Source organism: Xenopus laevis, chromosome 2L, assembly GCF_017654675.1.
Source record: "Xenopus laevis strain J_2021 chromosome 2L, Xenopus_laevis_v10.1, whole genome shotgun sequence".
Taxonomy (NCBI): domain Eukaryota; kingdom Metazoa; phylum Chordata; class Amphibia; order Anura; family Pipidae; genus Xenopus; species Xenopus laevis.
This window is the reverse complement of record NC_054373.1, coordinates 174514318-174534550: the sequence shown is the minus strand read 5'-3', so window position 1 is coordinate 174534550 and position 20233 is coordinate 174514318. Positions and strand designations below refer to the sequence as shown.

The 20233-nt window shown below is 41.0% G+C and overlaps 1 protein-coding gene across 1 annotated transcript in view; it reads right to left on the bottom strand.

Moving 5' to 3' along the window:
* Positions 1-7327: 7327 nt before the first annotated feature.
* sesn3.L (sestrin 3 L homeolog) overlaps positions 7328-20233 on the bottom strand; it is a 75417-nt gene continuing 62511 nt past the window's right edge. The window contains 4 exon segments of the mRNA NM_001092009.1: positions 7328-7949; positions 8684-8828; positions 14756-14946; positions 16187-16305. Coding sequence (NP_001085478.1) covers positions 7863-7949; positions 8684-8828; positions 14756-14946; positions 16187-16305 — 542 coding nt within the window. The 3' untranslated portion in view covers positions 7328-7862.

Genomic DNA, 20233 nt, shown 5'->3' with positions numbered 1-20233 from the left:
TCTTAGAATAGCACTCTCATCAATTTTACATTCACATATTTTTAAGGTTTACTTATCCTTTAAGGTCTCTAAGGTAGGCACTGAGTGCCATTGTTGACGAGTCAGCAGCTTGCTGGGCCGTGTAGCAAGTGAACACTGAGTTTAGATGACTTTGCAGCAATGCCATATTCCAAGGATCTTTATATGCTGCTAATTTGCTATGTGTGCGCCATCTAGTGGCAGAATGCTGAATCTACAAGTAAAGGTGATTTGAGCCTCAAGAAACAGGTCACAGGCAGCAATTTGATTTATTCCAATTTTATTGAACAAAGATGTCTAATGGTAACAAGCTGTAAGTATAAATGTGACACGGCTCTCACACCAACCCCCAAGCTCGGTACCTACAGTATAAATATATTCTTTCACAAAAAAAGTGCAGGTTTGTGATTGGCTGTCAGCACTACCTCCCAAACACTCGCACACGCAGGCACCTCTCACTGCAGCTTTCTAGCTAAACGCCACCGAGGCTCATGGGTAATTGGCACAACACTTTAACCCCTTCAGTGAACGAGACAGAGGCGAGAAGCTACTCCCCCCAGAGACAGAAGCTACTCCCTCTCAAGTCCACAAAATAGGGGGGGAAAAGAAAAGTCAAACAATCCAGAGCTCTGAATTCTCAATCTTAAAAAAACTAAAGGAAAAAAAAAAAAATGGAAAGAACTAAAATTCCCAGCAGCGCTGGTAGGAGGATGCTGGGAGTTGTAGTTCTGCTACTGCACATTCCTATTAAAAAGAACACATTTATAGGCAAATATTGGCAAAAGCCAAAAACTCTTCAAAAGTAGTTGCACGTCAATGTAGAAAGATGTACTGATTCGGAACGGACGGTACTCGGCACCTTTGTTTCGGAAGGAAACGCCATGACGTAGTCTCAGCTAAAGGGAAAATATGCCTTCAGTAAAATTAGGCTTCTCTTCCACAACTTCAGTTTGGGCTCTTGGAGTGCACTGAAATTCTGTATTTGCATTTATACGTTAATGGGGACTGCCATATAGATTTCCTCTGAGTGTTGGCACATTTTGATGAACTCTATAGCAATCTATTTAAAGGAGAAGGAAAGGTTAAACATAAGTAAGCCTTATCAGAAAGGTCCACCTAAATATACCAGTTAAACCTCAAAGCAGAGAGTCCTCTGTCAAAACAAACACCACATTTCTTTCCTTCTATTGTGTACTCATGGGCTTCTGTATCAGACTTCCTGTTTTCATCTTAAATCTCCTTGCCCTGGGCGTGAGCATGCTCAGTTTGCTCCTCTTCCCCCCCCCCTCCCTTCTCTGCTGTAATCTGAGCCCAGAGCTATGAGTGAGCAGGGAGAGACTCAGACAGGAAGTGATGTCACACCAAGCTAAAACTGCAGCTGCTATTCTAAACAGAGAACTTCTAGAGCTTTTTACTCAGGTATGGCAAAACATTCTATAGATTAAATATAAATATATCTATTGGCAATAAAATGCCTCCGTAGCTTTCCTTCTCCTTTAACAACGTTTTTACATTTATACTGAGGCTCTCGCTAGCAGTATGACAGCTCCCACAAAGGTATTAATGCAGAGAAGCAGTGCTGTTCCCATAATCATTTACTGCCCAATTGAAAGCAAAGCGATGGAAGATTAAGCCTACTTGTAAAACTGAATATATCCCCCCCCAGAGTCAAATACTGATGGACTACATTGACCAGCATCCTCAGCTGGTGAGACCATTAAGGTTTTCATTCCTTGCATTAGCCAAAGCACCATGGTTCCCTCTAATAAGAAATGTTAATATATGGAGACCCTTTCAGACACACCATGCTGGTGTGGGGGTCTATACAGGAGGGGCTACTTGAAGCTTGCTACCTCTTTCCCCAGTTTAGCTCAGAACCCTTACCAATAAGGCATTTTTACATTCAGGTCACATAATAAAATTCACAAAGTCGCCAACAGGTCTAGTAATGCACAGCAACCAATCAGCAGGCATCGGTTACCGGTCACATGACCGAAAATCCGACTTCTGACTTGTTGGTATGGGTTACTAGACCTTTAAGGCTTTCATTACATTACACCAAAGGATAAACAGTTTCCTATCTGCTCGCTCTAGAACAGGGATTGAAAACGGGGGGCCCTCAAACTGCCAGCAACCAGGCAAAAGCCAAAAAAGAGGTGCTGGGTGTTACAGTTCAGCAACTGTTCAAGGGCCACAGGTTCAACCCTGCTTTAGACTGTACAAAAAAAAGAAAAAAACACAAACGTTACTCAAATAAAGAAGATATCATCTCTAAAGGCAAGAAAAAAAGCTTATATTTTCACCTTACTGTTCCATGTAAATGAAGTTTAAAGCACCCGTGCCATCTACTCCCCAGTTACAACTCCCGTCTGGCCTTGCTCTCTAGGGGTGGAGTCTAGTCACCTGAAACAGGGTGGGGCTTACAGGAAAGGGGGCCGGCTCAAGGACTGAGCACAAACTCACTGCCTATAGCAAAGAGAGTAATCTATGTACTCACAACCTTCTGATTGGTTACTAACAGGCAGCTTCTAGTCCTCCCATTTTCTTGGCTGGCCACACACTGACAGTCAGAGTAACAAGCCGGCAGTCAGGCTTGCATAGGAATGGACGAATAGATGAGACGGCTGCATTAAAGTGACTGTGTGTGTATATATACATAAAGAAAGTAAACAAATTAAAAAAAATAAAACAAGAATTAAATCTGATTAAATGACTGTAACTACCTACAGCCGGAGAAGCGCATCACCGGGATCTCCGGACAGTAAATCTGATATTGATTAATTGGGGATGCACCGAATCCAGGATTCAGTCCGGGATTTGGCTTTTTTCAGAAGGCTTCGGCCGAATCCTTCTGCCCAGCCGAACCAAATCCCAATTTGCATATGCAGATTATGGGCGATAGGGAAATCGCAAGACTTTTTGTCACAAAACAAGGAAGAATTTTTTTCCCTTATCACCCCTAATTTGCATATGCAAATTAGGAATCGGCTGAATCTTTTGTGAAGGATTTGACAAATCCAAAATAGTGTATTCAGTGCACCCCTACTATTAATTGCATATGATCTATCCGGCTGACTGATATAGCGTGTGCTTCACATTGACAGATATGTGCAGGGACGCAGGACACACATGTCTGTACAAGGAAAGGAGCACTTACAGCTTATATCTATCGGCGCAGTACCAAACACTATAAGACTTTCTATCTCTAGGTCATTGTGCTAATACTGATCACAATCAGGCCTGGCCTTACTCACGGCTGGACACAGGCCAGGGCTTGTCTCTTCGGGGGGGTTCATACACAGAACATCACCCCCTATTGACAGCATGGTTAAAGGATAAGTAATGTACAATTATTGTTTATTTATTTTTTAATTCCAAGATATTAAAGGATATATGTACTGTTAATATGAATTAATTTTGTTACAACAGCGCCACCTGCTGGTCTTTTTCCCACCATTCTGACCACCAAGTAGTCAAGGAAGTTGTCAGGAGAAAGAAAGAGGCTGCTCTGATGTTCTTCTGCTTAGGAAAAAAATTAGAAACCTTTCTCACATCTTTCCTAAGCAGAAGAACATCAGAGCAGCCTCTTTCTTTCTCCTGACAACTTCCTTCACTACTTGGTGGTCAGACTGGTGGGGAAATGACCAGCAGGTGGCGCTGTTGTAACATATTCTTTCATATTAACAGTACATGTATCGTTTAATACAGGGGTCCCCAAACTTTTTACCCGTGAGCCACATTTAAATGTAAAAGAGTTGGAGAGCAACACAAGCATGAGAATGTCAATGGAGATGTCAAATAAGGGCTGTGATTGGCTGTTTGGTACCCCTATGGACTGGCAGCCTACAGGAGGGTCTGTTTGGCAGTGCACCTGGTTTTTATACAACCAAAACTTGCCTCTAAGCCTGGAATTCAAAAACAAGCTCCTGATTTGAGGCCACTGGGAGCAACATCCAAGGGGTTGGTGAGTAACATGTTGCTTGCGAGCTACTGGTTGGGGACCACTGCTTTATTATCTTGGAATTGAAAAAAAAATTATTTTACATTCACATATTTTAAAGATTTACTTATCTTTTTGGGGGCAAAGTAGCACAGGGCATAGTGATCACTGCTACAGAGCGGCAGTCACAGGGCAGGATAGCGAGTATCACCCACTGGCCAATCAAAGAACAACAGTCGGATCCAGGACCAGCCAATACCAGAACCCCAGTGTGACATGGGCCTTGAAGTTGGTTTCACAGCATGACATTTATCCTATTTACAAGCTATAATACAAATACAAATCTACGTTGCTGGTAATGTGTTCTACATTCAGCTGCAGCCCGGAAGCAGCACAACAAATCTCCTCTTCTCTGGACCTATTTACTATTGGGAGTCACACACAGTGTTGCTATGGGTCAGCTTGGGACCAACAGAGGATACGACACCCTGACGATGAGGTACAGCTCATGAGCAGCCAATCACCTTCAAAGACTTGTACAATGTTTTTTTTTTAAGGAATTTTAGGATCCAGTTGCCTGTGTGACATTAGCATTTTAAGGCTTTCAGTTGCGGGAAATAAAAGGACTTAACTGCATAAGAGAGGGTTAACCCCAATCATTCTAAGTTTCTATTGGACGTTGGGACAAGAGTATCCTCCCCATTTCCTATGTATTTATACTATATAACAGAAGCCTTATTTAAAGGGCAAGCATAAAAATAAAGGTTATATTTGATATTATATTATACGTGTGCTTTGCCTTGGGTGGGGGGGAATACATGAAGGCTTCACTGAATCCAAACGGGTTTTTATAAGCAGATATGGTAGTGAGAGTCCCTACTCCCTCCCCCCCATACAAAAATTATATATATATATATATATATATATACTTTATGTATATATATATTTCACACTTTATGGAAGTCCTGGCTGTGCGGTTTTTTCGATAGTTTGGTTATATATATATATATATATATATATATATATATATATATATATATATATATATATATATATATATATTATATTATATTATATATATATATTATATATATATATTTATTGCACTTTACCTTTGTTCACTAACAGGGCAGACTTGTCATCACAATTTTGGAGGCTGAAGGTAAAATGATTAAGAGCAGAGATACATTTGCAGCTCTTGTGAACAACAACTCCCAGCAACTCAAGGCTGTCAGAGGGATTCTGGGAGAGCTGCAAGTTTGTGTCCCCCCCGATTCAGAGTAAATATTTTAAATAAAAAAAAATATATATATATTTTTTTTAGAGGACTTGGAAAATAAAGGCAGCCTGTTCGTTTAAGGAAGCCAAAATAATTTGTGCAAAAGCTGATTTGTGATTGGGTTTCCTGGGATGGTGCATGCTATAATTAGGGTGCAACTGGTAGGTGCTCTGATTCCCAACGGCCAATAGAACTGGTCAGTTTGGCACAAGGGCAAAAGCAAGGGGCACGGTGGGTGGGGCAGAGGAAACATATGCATGTTTAACGCAGCATCATTAATTCCAGATTAAATTAGGCAGGCTTTGTAATAAAGAACATATTTAAACTGGGCCTTCTGTGACACCTTTTTTTTTTAAACAGGCTGAATGCTGAAATAGGCCCTACTGTTACCTTCCAATGAAATCAATAGGTGGCGCCAGTGATGTGTTTCAGGCACGATCAGCCTTAAAGGGGTGGTTCACCTTAAGGGCAGAGACACACGGTCAGATTCAGTGAGATTAGTTGCCTGGCGACAAATCTGTTCTTACGGAGCGACTAATCTCCCTGAGCTGCCTTGCTGCCAGCTACAATGAAAATCACTGACGGGGTGGCGCTCAGAGAGATTCGTTTTCCGAAGTCGCCTCACGAGGAAACTTCAGGCGACTTCAGAAAACGAAGTGCTCCGAGAGCCACCCTGCCATCGATTTTTATTCTAGCCGGTGGAAGGCAGTCCAGGGAGATTAGTCGCTCCAACGGGCGACTAATCTCCCCAAATCTGAACGTGTGTCTTTGCCCTTATAACTTTTAGTATGTTATAGAATGGCCAATTCTAAGCAACTTTTCAAGTGGTCTTCGTTATGTATTTTTTATAGTCTTTGAATTATTTTTCTGATTCTTTCCAGCTTACAAATGGGGGTCACTGATCCCATCTAAAAAACAAATGCTCTGTAAGGCTACAAATGTATTGTTATTGCTACTTTTTATTACTCATCTTTCTATTCAGGCCTCTCCTATTCATATTCCAGTCTCTTATTCAAATCAATGCATGGTTCCTAGGGGAATGTGGACCCCAGCAACCGGATTGCTGAAACTGAAAACTGGAGAGCTGCTGAATAAAAAGCCAAATAAATAAAAAAACACAAATAATAAAAAATGAAAACCAAATGCAAATTGTCTCAGAATATCACTCTCTACACCATACTAAAAGTTAACTTAAAGGCGGACAACCACTTCAAAGGGGAAGTTTACAGATATATTTACTTTTAGTATGTCATGGCAAGACCTATTCTGAGCAACTTTTCAGCTGGTCCTATATATGTTGTATGGGGCTGCCCCTATATATGTTGTATGGGGCTGTGAAGGTTATTTTTAATGGCTTTGATTTCAGGCCCTCTCCCACTGAACTTCCATTTTGACATACAAACTGCTGCCTGGTTTCTAGGGCAAATAAGCCCTAGCAACCACATAGCCGTTTGAAGAACGGCAGAAAAAAAAAACCATGTAAAGCTATTAAAGGGCATCTAAAGGCAAGCAACAAGTGGATGTCATTTACATTCATTTCCTTTTCTTTTTTTTTAGCGTTTTCTGAGATATTTGCATTTTTAGATTGTTAATACCAGGCTTTTGGTTCAGCTGGGAGTTAAAACTAAATATAGGAAGTGCATAGAAAGTGAATAGACAAGTAGGGTCACTATCACTTTGTGCACTTTAAGGGGCATTGTGCTTATAGGTCAGGGAAAACCTGGTTGCTATTGGTTACTGCACTCATGCAGTTGTGTCCAAGCACTGCAGGGCCCAATGGGATACATAAGGATTTTACAGTCACACCCATCTGGCTGCAAACCAGCCAATTTAATTCCAGCACAAATTCCACTTTGGATATCCATTCAGTCTCCTGTTAGATAACAGCCCTATCCGACCCCATTAACAAGGGAACCTTGAATACAATGAATGCACGTCTCGGCTACGCATCCGGAAAAAGGAATACGTCAACTTCAAACATTCTGGACGTATCTTCGGTTTAAGCCTTGCAGGTTCTCAAAGGGTTAACCCAGGAGTGATTCAGTAGCACTGCTGCAAAACTAGCCTAAAACGCATGGCTCCATTTCACATTTGATTTGTCAGTAAAGCCTTTAGTAAAAAGTCCATTTTGGCCGCTTTAGCGATTCCCCCGGGCACTGAAGCAGCTTCATATTGCTAGCAAAACATATGCAGAACAACGGGTTCCATTTATGGCACTAAATCAGTCCTTTCAGCCATATTGCTGGCGGCAGATGCAAACAGTACAGCTTATTTTTCAGTTTGATGGAGAATTTTTTTCCTGTAGAAAATACCAGTCCATATAGGCTATCAAAAAAAAAAACAAAATATCTCGTTCTGATAGAAAATGCAATGGAAATGCTGTCAGTATAGCAGGTACTGCTGAACAACAGTAAAAAAACAAAATAAAAATGTGAGAGTAAAAGGAAATAGTAGTGCTATGTCTGCTAACGTTAGTAATACGCAGGGAGAAACAAATAGGAGAGATCATTGCACATTACCCCACAGAATATGGGCAAACTCTGATACTAGCTATGCATATATGTTGGGTGCTACATCCCAGACTGCTCCAGGTGCTGTCTAAGGGCTGAGAGATGGAGAGGCCCCTCAGGTCAGGTGCTGGGTTATGGCACGGAGAGCATACAGGAGCTCCGCTTGCATTCGGGCTTCCATCAGAAGTAGGTTCACGTGCACCTGAAAGAATGGGGAACAAAAACACGTGTTAAAGGGGTTGTTCACCTTTAAAAGAACTGTTAGTATGATGTAGAGAGTGATATTCTGAGACTATTTGCAATTGGAAGCCGGAATTGGAAGGGCAAGGAGAGCAGTAAGAAGAGCTCAACCCGCCCGTGACCCGGAAAGGAGCGTGGTATCCAGCCTTATAAAAGAAAACACAAGTATAAGCAACTTTCCAATAGACGTTTATTAAAAATGTTCAGTGTTTTAAGCGTTATTTGTAAAACCAAGCAGCATTTGCAAAATGTTGCAGAAGCCCAAGTTCATTGTATCAACAGTCTGAGCCCCCAATACAGAGAACAGAAAGGGTCGGAAAAACAATGCTTTCAGTAGCAATACATATACAAATACCATAGGACTTAAAACCATAGAAAAATATAATGAATGTATATTGCAAAGTTGCTTAGAAAGATGTTTTCTTTTATTAGGCAAAAATAACAATATTTTTGGGGTTGACATTCCCTTTAAGAAGCCAGATCTGTGACCCTCTGCTGTCTGCAGTATATATCATCATCATCATCATTTATTTGAGGCCTTTGGTCAGTCATAGGCAACTGAACTGAAGGATGCTGGGAGGCACCTCCAGTACGGAAGCCAGACACAGCAATGAGGCTGTTGGGTCAGTCACAATATAAGAAGCTGTGCCTCTATTTATAACTACAATGCTGTGCGTCTGGCTAGCTGGCACGTACCTTCTCCGAGTGCTTGAACTGACGCCAGTAGCTATCATACATGCGCTTGGTGGCTCGCTCAGGGTAGCAGGTGACTGTTTTAATGTAAACCTTCAGAGTGCGCTCCAGTAACTGATTAACTTCCCCATAATCGTAGTCATCATACCTACGGGGAAAATCAGGTCAGACATGCAAAATCAGCTCTTTATGGCACCACAATGGTTATTGCCCCTTCACATCTCTATGAACGTGTGAACTTAGGCCTTAGAACCAGCGGCAGCCCATAACCAATATGTATTCTGTATATCTGAAATGTATCACTGTTGTGACCTCAATTTCTACATTTGTGTGCATTTGCCACCAAAATGGGAAGTGAGGCTTATTGCCCCCTGTATCTATATAATCCTCACACTGGGAGAGGGTGTCATACGTTAAAGAGGTTGTTCACCTTCCAACACTTTTTTCCACTATTTTCGATTCAGCTGAACCCCCGGAATCCTTTGCGAAAGGTTCGGTCGAATACCAAACCCGAATTTGCATATGCAAAAAACTTTTTTACTTCCTTGTTTTGTGACAAAAAGTCAGGATTCGGTGCATCCCTACTTTTTTTTCTTTCAGTTCAGTTGGTTTCAGATTGTTCACCAGAAATAAAGACATTTTCCAATTACTTTCTATTTTTTATGTGTGACCATTTTTCTAATATTGAAGTGTAAAGTGTCATTTTTCCCCTTCTAAAGCAGTTCTGGGAGAGGGGTCGCCGACCCTGTAAACTGTTCTAAATTGATACACTTAGTTGATACATTTCTTATCTTTGTCCCTGCTGAGCAAAATACCTGGGTTTCATTAAAGGAGAACTCAACCCTAAAAATTAATATGGCTAAAAATGGCATGTTTTATATAGTGAACTTATTGCATGATGCTAAAGTTCCAGCTTGTCAATAGCAGCAATGATCCAGGACTTCAAACTTGTCACAGGGGGGTCACCATCTTGGAAAGTGTCTGTGACACTCACATGCTCAGTGGGCTCTGATTGGCTGTTGAGAAGCTAAGCTTAGGGCTCGTCACTAATTATCCAGCAGAAAATGAGCTTCCCCTGTAATATAAGCTGATGCTACAGGTTTGCTGATTATTAAATTCTGATGCTAATTGCACTGGTTTCTGTGCTGTCATGTAGTAATTATCTGTATTAATTACTAATCAGCCTTATATTGTGACATTTCTATTCTATGTGTACTGTATATTGTGAGTGGGTCCCTAAGCTCAGTAAGTGACAGCAGCACAGAGCATGTGCAGTGAATAGCAGAAAAGAAGATGGGGAGCTACTGGGGCATCTTTGGAGACACAGATCTTTACTGCTAAAGGGCTGTGGTTGCCTTGGGCTGGTACAGAAGCACAAAACAGCATGTACAACATTTCTACTTACTTCTTTAGTTAGGCTTGAGTTCTCCTTTAAAGGAAGCGGTTAGAAATGATACAATAGTTGCTAATATTCCAGAGATGCTGCTGAGAAATGTATCAACTAAATGTTGCAAAATTGTAACAGTTTAAAATCTGCAACTGAATTACTGAACTGCCAGACTGAAACACCAGAGACAGGGACATTAAACTTAGATTTTGAAAAAACTGTAAAAAATAAAAAACAGAAAGCAATCAAAAAAGGTCTTTATTTCTGGGGAACAATCTGAAAACAATTGAACTGAAAAAAGGTGAACAACCCCTTTAATATTAAGATGACCTACAGAAAGTATGGAACATTTTTGGCAGGCCAGGAAAGTGGCAGCCAACACTTTACTTGGGCAAACTTTGTCTCAGTTCATTAATCCAAAAAGACCAATCAACAGTTAACTTTAAATGAATTGTTTAGTATAAAAATAAAAACTGGCTAAATAGATAGGCTGTGCAAAATGAAAAATGTTTCTAATATAGTTAGTTAATTAGGCAAAAATGTAATGTATAAAGGCTGGAGTGACTGGATGTGTAACATAATAGCGAGAACACAACTTCCTGCTTTGCAGCTCTCTTGGTTTCCACTGATTGGTTACCAGGCAGTAACCAATCAGAGACTTGAGGGGGGGCACATGGGCCATAACTGTTGCTTTTGAATCTGAGCTGAATGCTGAGGATCAATTGCAAACTCACTGAACAGTTATGTCCCATGTGGGTTCCCTTATAGTCACTGACTAACTCAGAGTTAGAGAGCTGAAATACAGGAAGTAGTGTTCTGGCTATTATGTTACAGTAACTCCAGCCTTTATACATAACATATGGCTAACTAACTATATCAGTAACATTTTTTATTTTGCACAACCTATTTACCCAGTTTTTATTTTTACACTGAACTGCACACTATTTTAACTGGAATTTCCTATTCCTGCAGAAACTACATTCTGGAATGACGCTTGATGAATAGCTTGAGCATCGGCCCTCCAGGGCACGTTTGTCCTTTGTTCTCCCACAGAGCTGCTATATGTTGTGAAGAGTCAGGCTAAGGTCACTGCTGTGCAACATTCCATGCCGTGGCCACTTGAAGTGCTACTGTGACTACCCAATGTGACAGATAGGAATCTGGGGGGTGACAGTTTAGATGGGAAGTGGCACTCAACCTTGGGTTTCCAGATGCTGCTGGCGCTACTCCCAGCTTACTTCATTATTTTAGGAATCTGGGAGTTGCACATTTTGGGACCCAGACTGAGCATGATATACAGGGCATTGCAATACAGGGGCTCATCACCCTTACCCTGACAAGTGATATGCCAGATGTGCTTCAGTCAGCAGTATTAGCACCAAGAATAATGTGGAATATTCCCAGCGAGCTGTATATTCTCATGGTATAGTCTAGAGAGGACATGGCTGTCTCAGACTGGGATAATATGTGACTGCCGAAGGCTGCATGTGACATCTGGCAGTGTGTCTCGCTGACTGGCCAATGTCCGGCAATACAGAGAGAGCACTTAGTGTTTCCCCAGCGACGGGCTAAGCTGTATTAATCCCTATATCCCACATCTCATTTTACACTACAGTGTGCACAGAAGTTTCCATGCACATTGATTTCTCACCCTCCAGCAATTCTGATTCCATGCGTGCAAGCACACAGTCACCTGCCCAGGATTCAAGCCTATAGAAAGGACCAGGGCTAAGTAGGCAATACTAAAAAAACATCACCCCCTTCTGACAGTGGGTGGCGCTGGTATTTCTACCTCCAATAACAGCCTACAAAGTATGTAAACTATGAATGTAGCCTGATCAATATATTTATTGAACAGAACAGGAGCTACATTGTCAATCTGTCAGAAACATGGCCACTAGAGGGCACCAAACTTTAGCCACTCACTGACTGATTTAAGGTGGCCATAGAGAGAGATCCACTCGTTTGGTGATCCCCGATATGCCCACATTGAGGTGGACAATATCGGGCTGATCTGATTGTGGGCCCTAGGGCCCAATGATCAGATCATAATGCATCTGATACGGGCGGTCGGATCGTGGGACCGCATCAATGCACAGATGCGACAGGGGTTCTTTAACCTGCCCAATGAAGATCTGATATCGATCAGGAAAGCCTGTCGGATGGACCCACACATGGGCCAATAAACTGCCAACTCGGGCTGTAGGCGGTTTTATCGGCTTTTTATCAGCCTTTAGGGTGAGTGTTTTCATTAGGACCTAGGTCAGTTGTGCTTCTTTTGCAATCGCTGTTGAACAGCAGCAAAGTTGTACAAACTGTCAAGTGTATCAGCTGGGAGTCACTCAATATGACTGTGACTGCACAGTGCCAGTGACAAGACGGTGGATGAGAACTCTGCTTTGTGAAGAACGCCATGAAGCTGAAGAACAACCATTTGGCTAATAGTGCAGAAGGCTAGTCATTCAATGGCTCTAAGCCAGCAAAGGACATAAGGTGAATAAATCTGGTGGCAGGCACTCAAATAAAGGCAATCTTCCAACAAATTGTAGAAATCAGGTAGAAAAGAGTTATTGTGTCCTCCGCCTTATGCGTAAATGCGTAAGGCGGAGGACACAATAACTCTTTTCTACAACTTGTTGGAAGATCACCTTTATTTGAGTGCCTGCCACCAGATTTATTCACGGTTATCCGCTTCCCAAGCTGAGGGCTCAGGGTAGTGCACCTGGGCCACTTCCTATATGTGGTGAGGTGAGTAAAGACTCACATTATAACCCCTCTCTGTTTCATTGAAAGGACATAAGGGGATCTACTGATTGGATGGCTGCAGCTGACAAAAATATTTTAATATTCATTTACCCTATAAATTGCTTTATTTGCCCAAGTCTCTCTGAGGGTATGACTGGCTCAGCATTTAGAGCAATGATACACGGGGCTCTTGTCACCCAGTGATTTGTTGCTGATACAAAATGTCAGAAAATACCCTTTCATAGAAAATACTGTCTCAAATCTCATAATAGCTGAAAATGTCAGATGCATTTTGGAGCAATTACACAATTTTAGTGTTTTAGCAGAGACCGTTCTCAGTATTGCCTATGGAAGGGCATTTTCAGGCATTTTGTAGCAGCAACAAATCTCAGACGACAAATAGCACCATGTGTCATTGCCCTGTGTTTAATGTTGTCATTGCCCTTGTCTAAGCAGCCGTTGGGGTATATTTATGAAAGAGTGATGTTAGAGGTCGCCACAGTCCTCTAGAGTGAAATTCCGCCAATCTCCGTTCATTTCTATGGGATTTTAAAAGGCGTTCATTTCTATGGGATTTTAAAAGGCGTATTTATCAAAGGATGAACTTTTGCTTCCACCCATTGATAAAGGGGACCCGTCACCCTAAAAAATGATTCCCAATCCTATTATCACAGTAGTCAAGCAAAATGAACTTTTATTGCACTATATAAATTATTTGAATCTTGTTTCCTTCAGTCTGGGAATTCATAATTATAAAAAGCAGACAGGAGCCATTTTGTGGACACTGTTATTAAGACAAGTCTTGTATCATCTCAGAATCTTGTTTGTGCATCAGAATGGGGGACCTGATGTCCATCCCCATGAACTGGCTACACAATTAAATGGTGAAAAGAAAGGGGGAATATGGGGAGAGCAGTGACATGTAGGAAGTGCTGAATGGAAAGTGAAAGTAATTGTCTGCCCCGCCTCTATACCTAAGGCATAGAGGAGGGGCAGGCAATATTTGATTGACAGCTGAGATACTTAAATGAGTTTACAACTATGAATGCTTAATAAAAAAGAATTTGGATTTCATGTTTAGTTTGAAAAGGACTTTTATTAAAGGAGAAGGAAAGCTACAGAGGCATTTTATTGCCAATAGATGAGCTGCAATAGTGCAAGCTATAACACTATATTTATTCTGTAGAATGTTTTACCATACCTGAGTAACAAGCTCTAGAAACTCTCTGTTTGTTTAGAGTAGGAGCTGCAGTATTAATGTGGTGTGACATCACTTCCTGCCTGAGTCTCTCCCTGCTATAGGCTCAGATTACAGTAGAGAAGGGAGGGGGGGGAAGAGGAGCAAACTGAGCATGCTCTTGCCCAGGGCAATGAGGTTTAAGCTGAAGGCAGGAAGTCTGATACAGAAGCCCATATGTACAGAATAGAAGGAAAGAAATGCAGTTTGTTTTGACAGAGGACTCACAGCAGCCTTACTTTGGGGGTTCACTGGTATATTTAGATGGACCTTTCTGATAAGGCTTACTTAGTTTTAACCTTTCCTTCTCCTTTAAACAACTTTTTATGTCTGGGTGACAGGTCTCCTTTAAAAATCCCATAGAAATGAATGGAGAGTTGCAGAATTTCACTCTAGAGGACTGTGGTAACCTCTAACTTCACTCTTTGATAAATCGACCCATGTCTTACTAGCAGGCTGGCAAACTACAAATTGCTTTCCACAGGACCCGAATTGTGTGAATAATCCTATTACAAGACATAATAAGGGAGCAACTGTCTCAGGGGTGGTGTGGCATGATATCAGTGGGGTGTGCACAGCTCATATGCATTTACACAGAGAGAAACCATAATCTCTTCTAAGTGATTTCATTGTTGCTTGTACAATTCTGCTTGAAAAATCGATATTTAATAATGTGCCAGTAGAAGGATACTGCTGTAGCACCTACCTGATGCCGAACATACAGTGCACGTAATTAAACAAGGCTCTTCTTAGCATGGTGGTATCTACATCTTCGTGTGTCGACAAGGTATTGTATGTGAGGTTATACACCATCCGGAACTTGTCATCTAGAAGGTGGCCAATGTCAGAGTACAGCCTGTTCACCAGGGAAAAGCCATGATCTTCCCAAGAGTAGTCCTGTTTTATAAAGTAAATAAACACAAGGTGAGAGAGCAAAAGCACATAAACGACCCGAGCATTGCCACATCTCCTAGATAACTCCTGTCAATAGCAAATATTCAGTTTGTGACTGCTTTTGTTGATCTACAACCTGTCAGTTAAAACATGTCAGTTAAAAGATCACACAGACATCAGCATTAAAAAAGGTAACCTCCCCACACATACACAAGTTATAAAAAGCTATTGGGGATAAGGGCCCCCCTATAAGTTAAAAAAAAACACATTGGCGCCAGGGCCCCCCCCATAAAAGTTCTTTGTTTAAAAAAAAGCATTGGTGCCAGGGCGCCCCTTACAAGTAAAAAAAAAATTGGGGCCCCAAAGAATATTTTTTTTAAAAAACATTGGCTCCAGGGCCCCCCTTACAAGTTAAAAAAAAAAAGAATTGGGGCCCCAAAGAATATTTTTTAAAAAAACATTGGTGACAGGGGCCTATAGATTATAAAAATAATACATTGGTGGTCAGGGGATTAAAAAAAGTAAAAAAACACAAATTGGTGTTCAGAGGAATTGAACTCATGGCTTCAGGACTTCAACCTCGCCTCCTTTTGTGACTTTGGGTCTTTTCGACGATTCAGGACTTCAATTTCAGATGATTTCGTGGTTTTGGGTCTTTTCGCCGCTTCGCTTTTCGTGGCTTTGGGTCTTTTCGCCACTTTAGAACTTCAACTTCACCTGTTTTCGTGACTGCGGGTCTTTTCGCCGCTTTAGGACTTCAACTTCATCTATTTTTGTGGCTTCGGGTCTTTTTGGCGCTTCAGGACTTCAACTTCATCTATTTTCGTGGCTTCGGGTCTTTTCACTGCTTCAGGACTTCAATTTCACCTGTTTCCGTGGATTCAGGTCTTTTAGCTGATTCGGTACTTTGGAACTTTCGGCACTTCTGCATTTCGGCTGTTCGGGACTTCAGAAGGGTTGCACGGCTTTGGCACTGTTAAGGGGGGCCCGGCTCTTTTGAAAAGTTCAGCACTGCCGGGCCCCCCTCAGGCCCGGGCCCAGTACACTTGTACCCCCTGATGGTGGCCCTGTCAACAACTCCCAGTAAAATATGGCAAAAAAAAAAGATAAAAAAAGAAATTCCATATATTATATGCAAAAAGATATACAATCACCCCAGGTCCCGAGCATCCTGTACAGGTCCCATACCTCTACTAGGGAAGTATAACAGAACTAAAATAAAAGGATAACAATACTGACGTACATGAGCTCGGAATGTAGGCAAGTGCTCCTCTCCTCGTCTGGCAAAGTCCTTATAGCCAAAGCCGGGGTCTTCGATATAACGAGAGACGTTTGACATGGAGATGACCTCTTCATCAAAGGCTGCGGAGAGCAAACAGGATTCATTATGGTATAAATATAATAATATTGTAAATCTCTCTCTAAGGGAAATGGAACAGGGGGTGTAGCAAATACTTTGGTTCCCGTGTCTTCCTGCTCAGTGAGAGGGCAACACGAAGAGTTGGAATTGCCCTCTGTTTTATGTGGAAGTTGCAAACTCCCAAAGGTGTTACATTAAATTAGTGAATGCTTTGGCACCCTTTACCCAGTTATGTACATGCAATAAATGATCTTCCTTTTTTTGAAGATGAAACAAATGTCAGTTTCATAGACAAGTGTCTGGTTAAGGAGAACTAAACCCAAAAAACAAATATTATTAAAAATGCCATTGTTTATATATATGAATGAATAGGGATAAAAATGCCATATTTTATATACTGAACTTATTGCACCAGCCTAAAGTTTGTCAATAGCAGCAATGATCCAGGACTTCAAACTTGTCACAGGGGGTCACCATCTTGGAAAGTGTCTGTGACACTCACATGCTCAGTGGGCTCTGATTGGCTGTTGAGAAGCTAAGCTTAGGGCTCGTCACTAATTATCCAGCAGAAAATGAGCTTCCCCTGTAATAGAAGCTGATGCTACAGGTTTGCTGATTATTAAATTCTGATGCTAATTGCAATGGTTTGCTGCCATGTAGTAATTATCTGTATTAATTACTAATCAGCCTTATATTGTGACATTTCTATTCTATGTGTACTGTATATTGGGAGTGGGTCCCTAAGCTCAGTAAGTGACAGCAGCACAGAACATGTGCAGTGAATCAGCAGAAAAGAAGATGGAGAGCTACTGGGGCATCTTTGGAGACACAGATCTTTACTGCTAAAGGGCTGTGGTTGCCTTGGGCTGGTACAGAAGCCCAAAACATTATGTGCAACATTTCTAGCGTTAGATTTAAGTTCTCCTTTAAGCCTGGGGACAATTTAGGATGCGGCAAAGTTAGTATTTACCGTCGCTAAGCAGTTCTCTAGGGCTCTAGCAATGTGTTACTAAGCAAATAACGTTCCTTTATCTACACAGAGAGCGGTTTATTCCTGAAGAGGCAGGTGGTTGTGTGACTACCTGTTCTAGAGGGGATTACAGTGCGGCTCACTGCATGTGACCTTGGTGCTGGTTCTCAGACAGAGGAGAAACCATATGGCCTCCGCTCACTGCTAACTGTCCATGTTAATAAACCCATCACGAGTGGCACTTGATTAATTCTCTGCATCATTAACATCATTTTGCAAAGGAAGAAGTGCGCGTTGCAACATCTGCCCCTGTCTAATGCCATTTTCTGTTTTTGCAGTAAAGAGGCGCTGAGGGTGGTAACAATGTCTGATCATATATTTTACAACATGGCTTTTGTCATTTAGGGTTTCTAATCAAACGCCCTCCTGTTGTTGTCGATTTAAAAATCCCAGCATCCCTTAACTGATTTCACTGGGAGTGATGGCACAGTAGTTGGAGGGTTACCATTCAAACACCCCTTGAATGCACTACTGAGTTTAATTCATACAACTAAGGGTCTTTGGCAACTCCTCCTACTTGCCCTCAGGTGTCCAGCACAGTAGCGTAGTGCTGATGAATACCATGATATTGGCAACATAAAACTGACAAACATCATGAAAATCGGAGAGAATAAGAATGTTATGCCATTTGCTAAAGCAATGTTATTTCCCCATTAAATATCAGCTTTTTACTATACATTAAAGAAAATATATAGTGAATAAAGTACCCCCTCTTGTAAAATATAAGGATATTATAAGTTACCGAGGAGTTTCATGACCATATAAAAACACGAGGCCGAAGGCCGAGTGTTTTTATACAGGTCATGGAACAACGAGGTAACTTATAATATCCTCATATTTTTCAACTGGGGGTACTTTATTAATTATAATACACAAATTTTAGTGAGTCATGTGACAGAAATTACATCACTACTCACCGTTTATAACTGATGACATCACTACTCACCGTTTATAAGGATATAATTTACAAGATATTCATGGCTTTTGTGTATTATAGGGAGTTATTTACTAAACTCCGAATGCAAAAATCCCTGAAAAATTTGATTTTTTTTTTCTTTATAAAAATCGGACTTTTAAAAAAATTGCAAATTTTTCTGAATTGATTAAGCCCCGAGGATGCAAAAATCCGAATTAGAAAATCCGGCATCTGAGACCTGTCGAGGTTGTGTATTAGTCAATGGGAGAAGTCCCAATGATTTTTTGATGTGCGCTGGGTTTCGTGCAATACCCCAAAGTTTTCAGACAAAAAAAGAATAAGGTGAAAATTTCAGAAAAATCGTGAAAATCTGATTTTTTCCCGCAAAGCAAATTTTCGCGAAAATGTAATAATAAATAAGCGTAAAAAACCCGAGTGGATTTGATTGGAGTCTGTAGCAGGAAATGTTGAGATAAAATCGGACTTTGATAAATAACCCCATAAAGTTGCATGTTGGCACACACACACGACCCGTTATATGAAAACCCATATAAAAGCACGAGGCCGACGGCCATATATTATACAGGTCAGGTTATAACTGATGACATCACTAGTCACCGTTTATAAGGATATAATTTACAGGATATTCATGGCTCTTGTGTATTATATAGTGAATAAAGTACCCCCTCTTGTAAATTATAAGGATATTATAAGTTACAGAGGAGTTTCATGACCATATAAAAACATGAGGCTGAAGGCCGAGTGTTTTTATACAGGTCATGGAACTCCAATGTAACTTCTAATATCCTCATATTTTGCAACTGTGGGTACTTTATTTTATAATAAACAAGTTTCAGTGAGTCATGTGACAGAAATGACATCAGAACTCCCCGTTTATAACTGATGACATCAGAACTCATTGTTTATAAGGATATAATTTACAAGATATTAATGGCTTTTGTGTATTATAATAGGTCCCATACCAATATATATATATATATATATATATATATATATATATATATATATATATATATATATATATATATATATATATATATATATATATAAAAATACATGACTTCTGAAAAGAAGAACTGAGCCCAAAATAATAGGCTATCTAGTAATCCATAGCAACCAATCAGCAATCACTAGTTTGATCTTTAAAAGCAAACATCCGATTGGTTAGTACAGTATACTTGAGCCTGAGCAGTCTAAAGGCCTCCATACACGGGCCGATAAAAGCTGCCGAGAGACTGAGTTGGCAGCTTATTGGCCCGTGTGTTGGGCCATTCGACGGGCTTCACCAATTCATATCTGGCTGAAAGTTGGACAGATCTCGATCGGGCAGATTAAAAAATCCCGTCAGATCACGGGCTCATCTGTGTGTGTATGCGGTCCCGCAATCCGACCACCCGGATGCATTATGCTCCGATTCAATCAAATCAGCCCAATATCAAATCAGCCCAATATCGCCCACTTCAAAGTGGAGATTCACTCGTTTGGCGACATCGGCATATCAGCGGATCTCTCCATCTAGGGTCACCTTTAGTATTTATATTGCCCTCTGGATCTTTTTTGTTTTCAGCCTACAGATCCCGCCCAACTGTATGTAGCATAAGTGTCACAATTGTGCCTTTGGATACTGGTCTGAATTCTGTGAAATTTTGATATTTTAAGCATATCAGCAGTGTGATCAGTAAACATCGCTCTGAGATAGGGTGTTAGCTAACTGGTTCAGAAATAACCAGTTCTCTCTCGACACAGCGAGACACTGTGATCCGATCTCTGCCTCTGGAATCTAAGTAAAGATACACCCATGCTAGAGAATGCCTCTATACCTGATTCTGCACAGCAGCTCATGGTCAAGATATGAACACTGCCTCTCCACAGAGGCTGCAAGATCTAAAAGGAAACTAAAGCCATTGATGAAAAATGTTTTTTTGTTACACTATGTAACAGGGCATGTCCAGCTCATACCTTT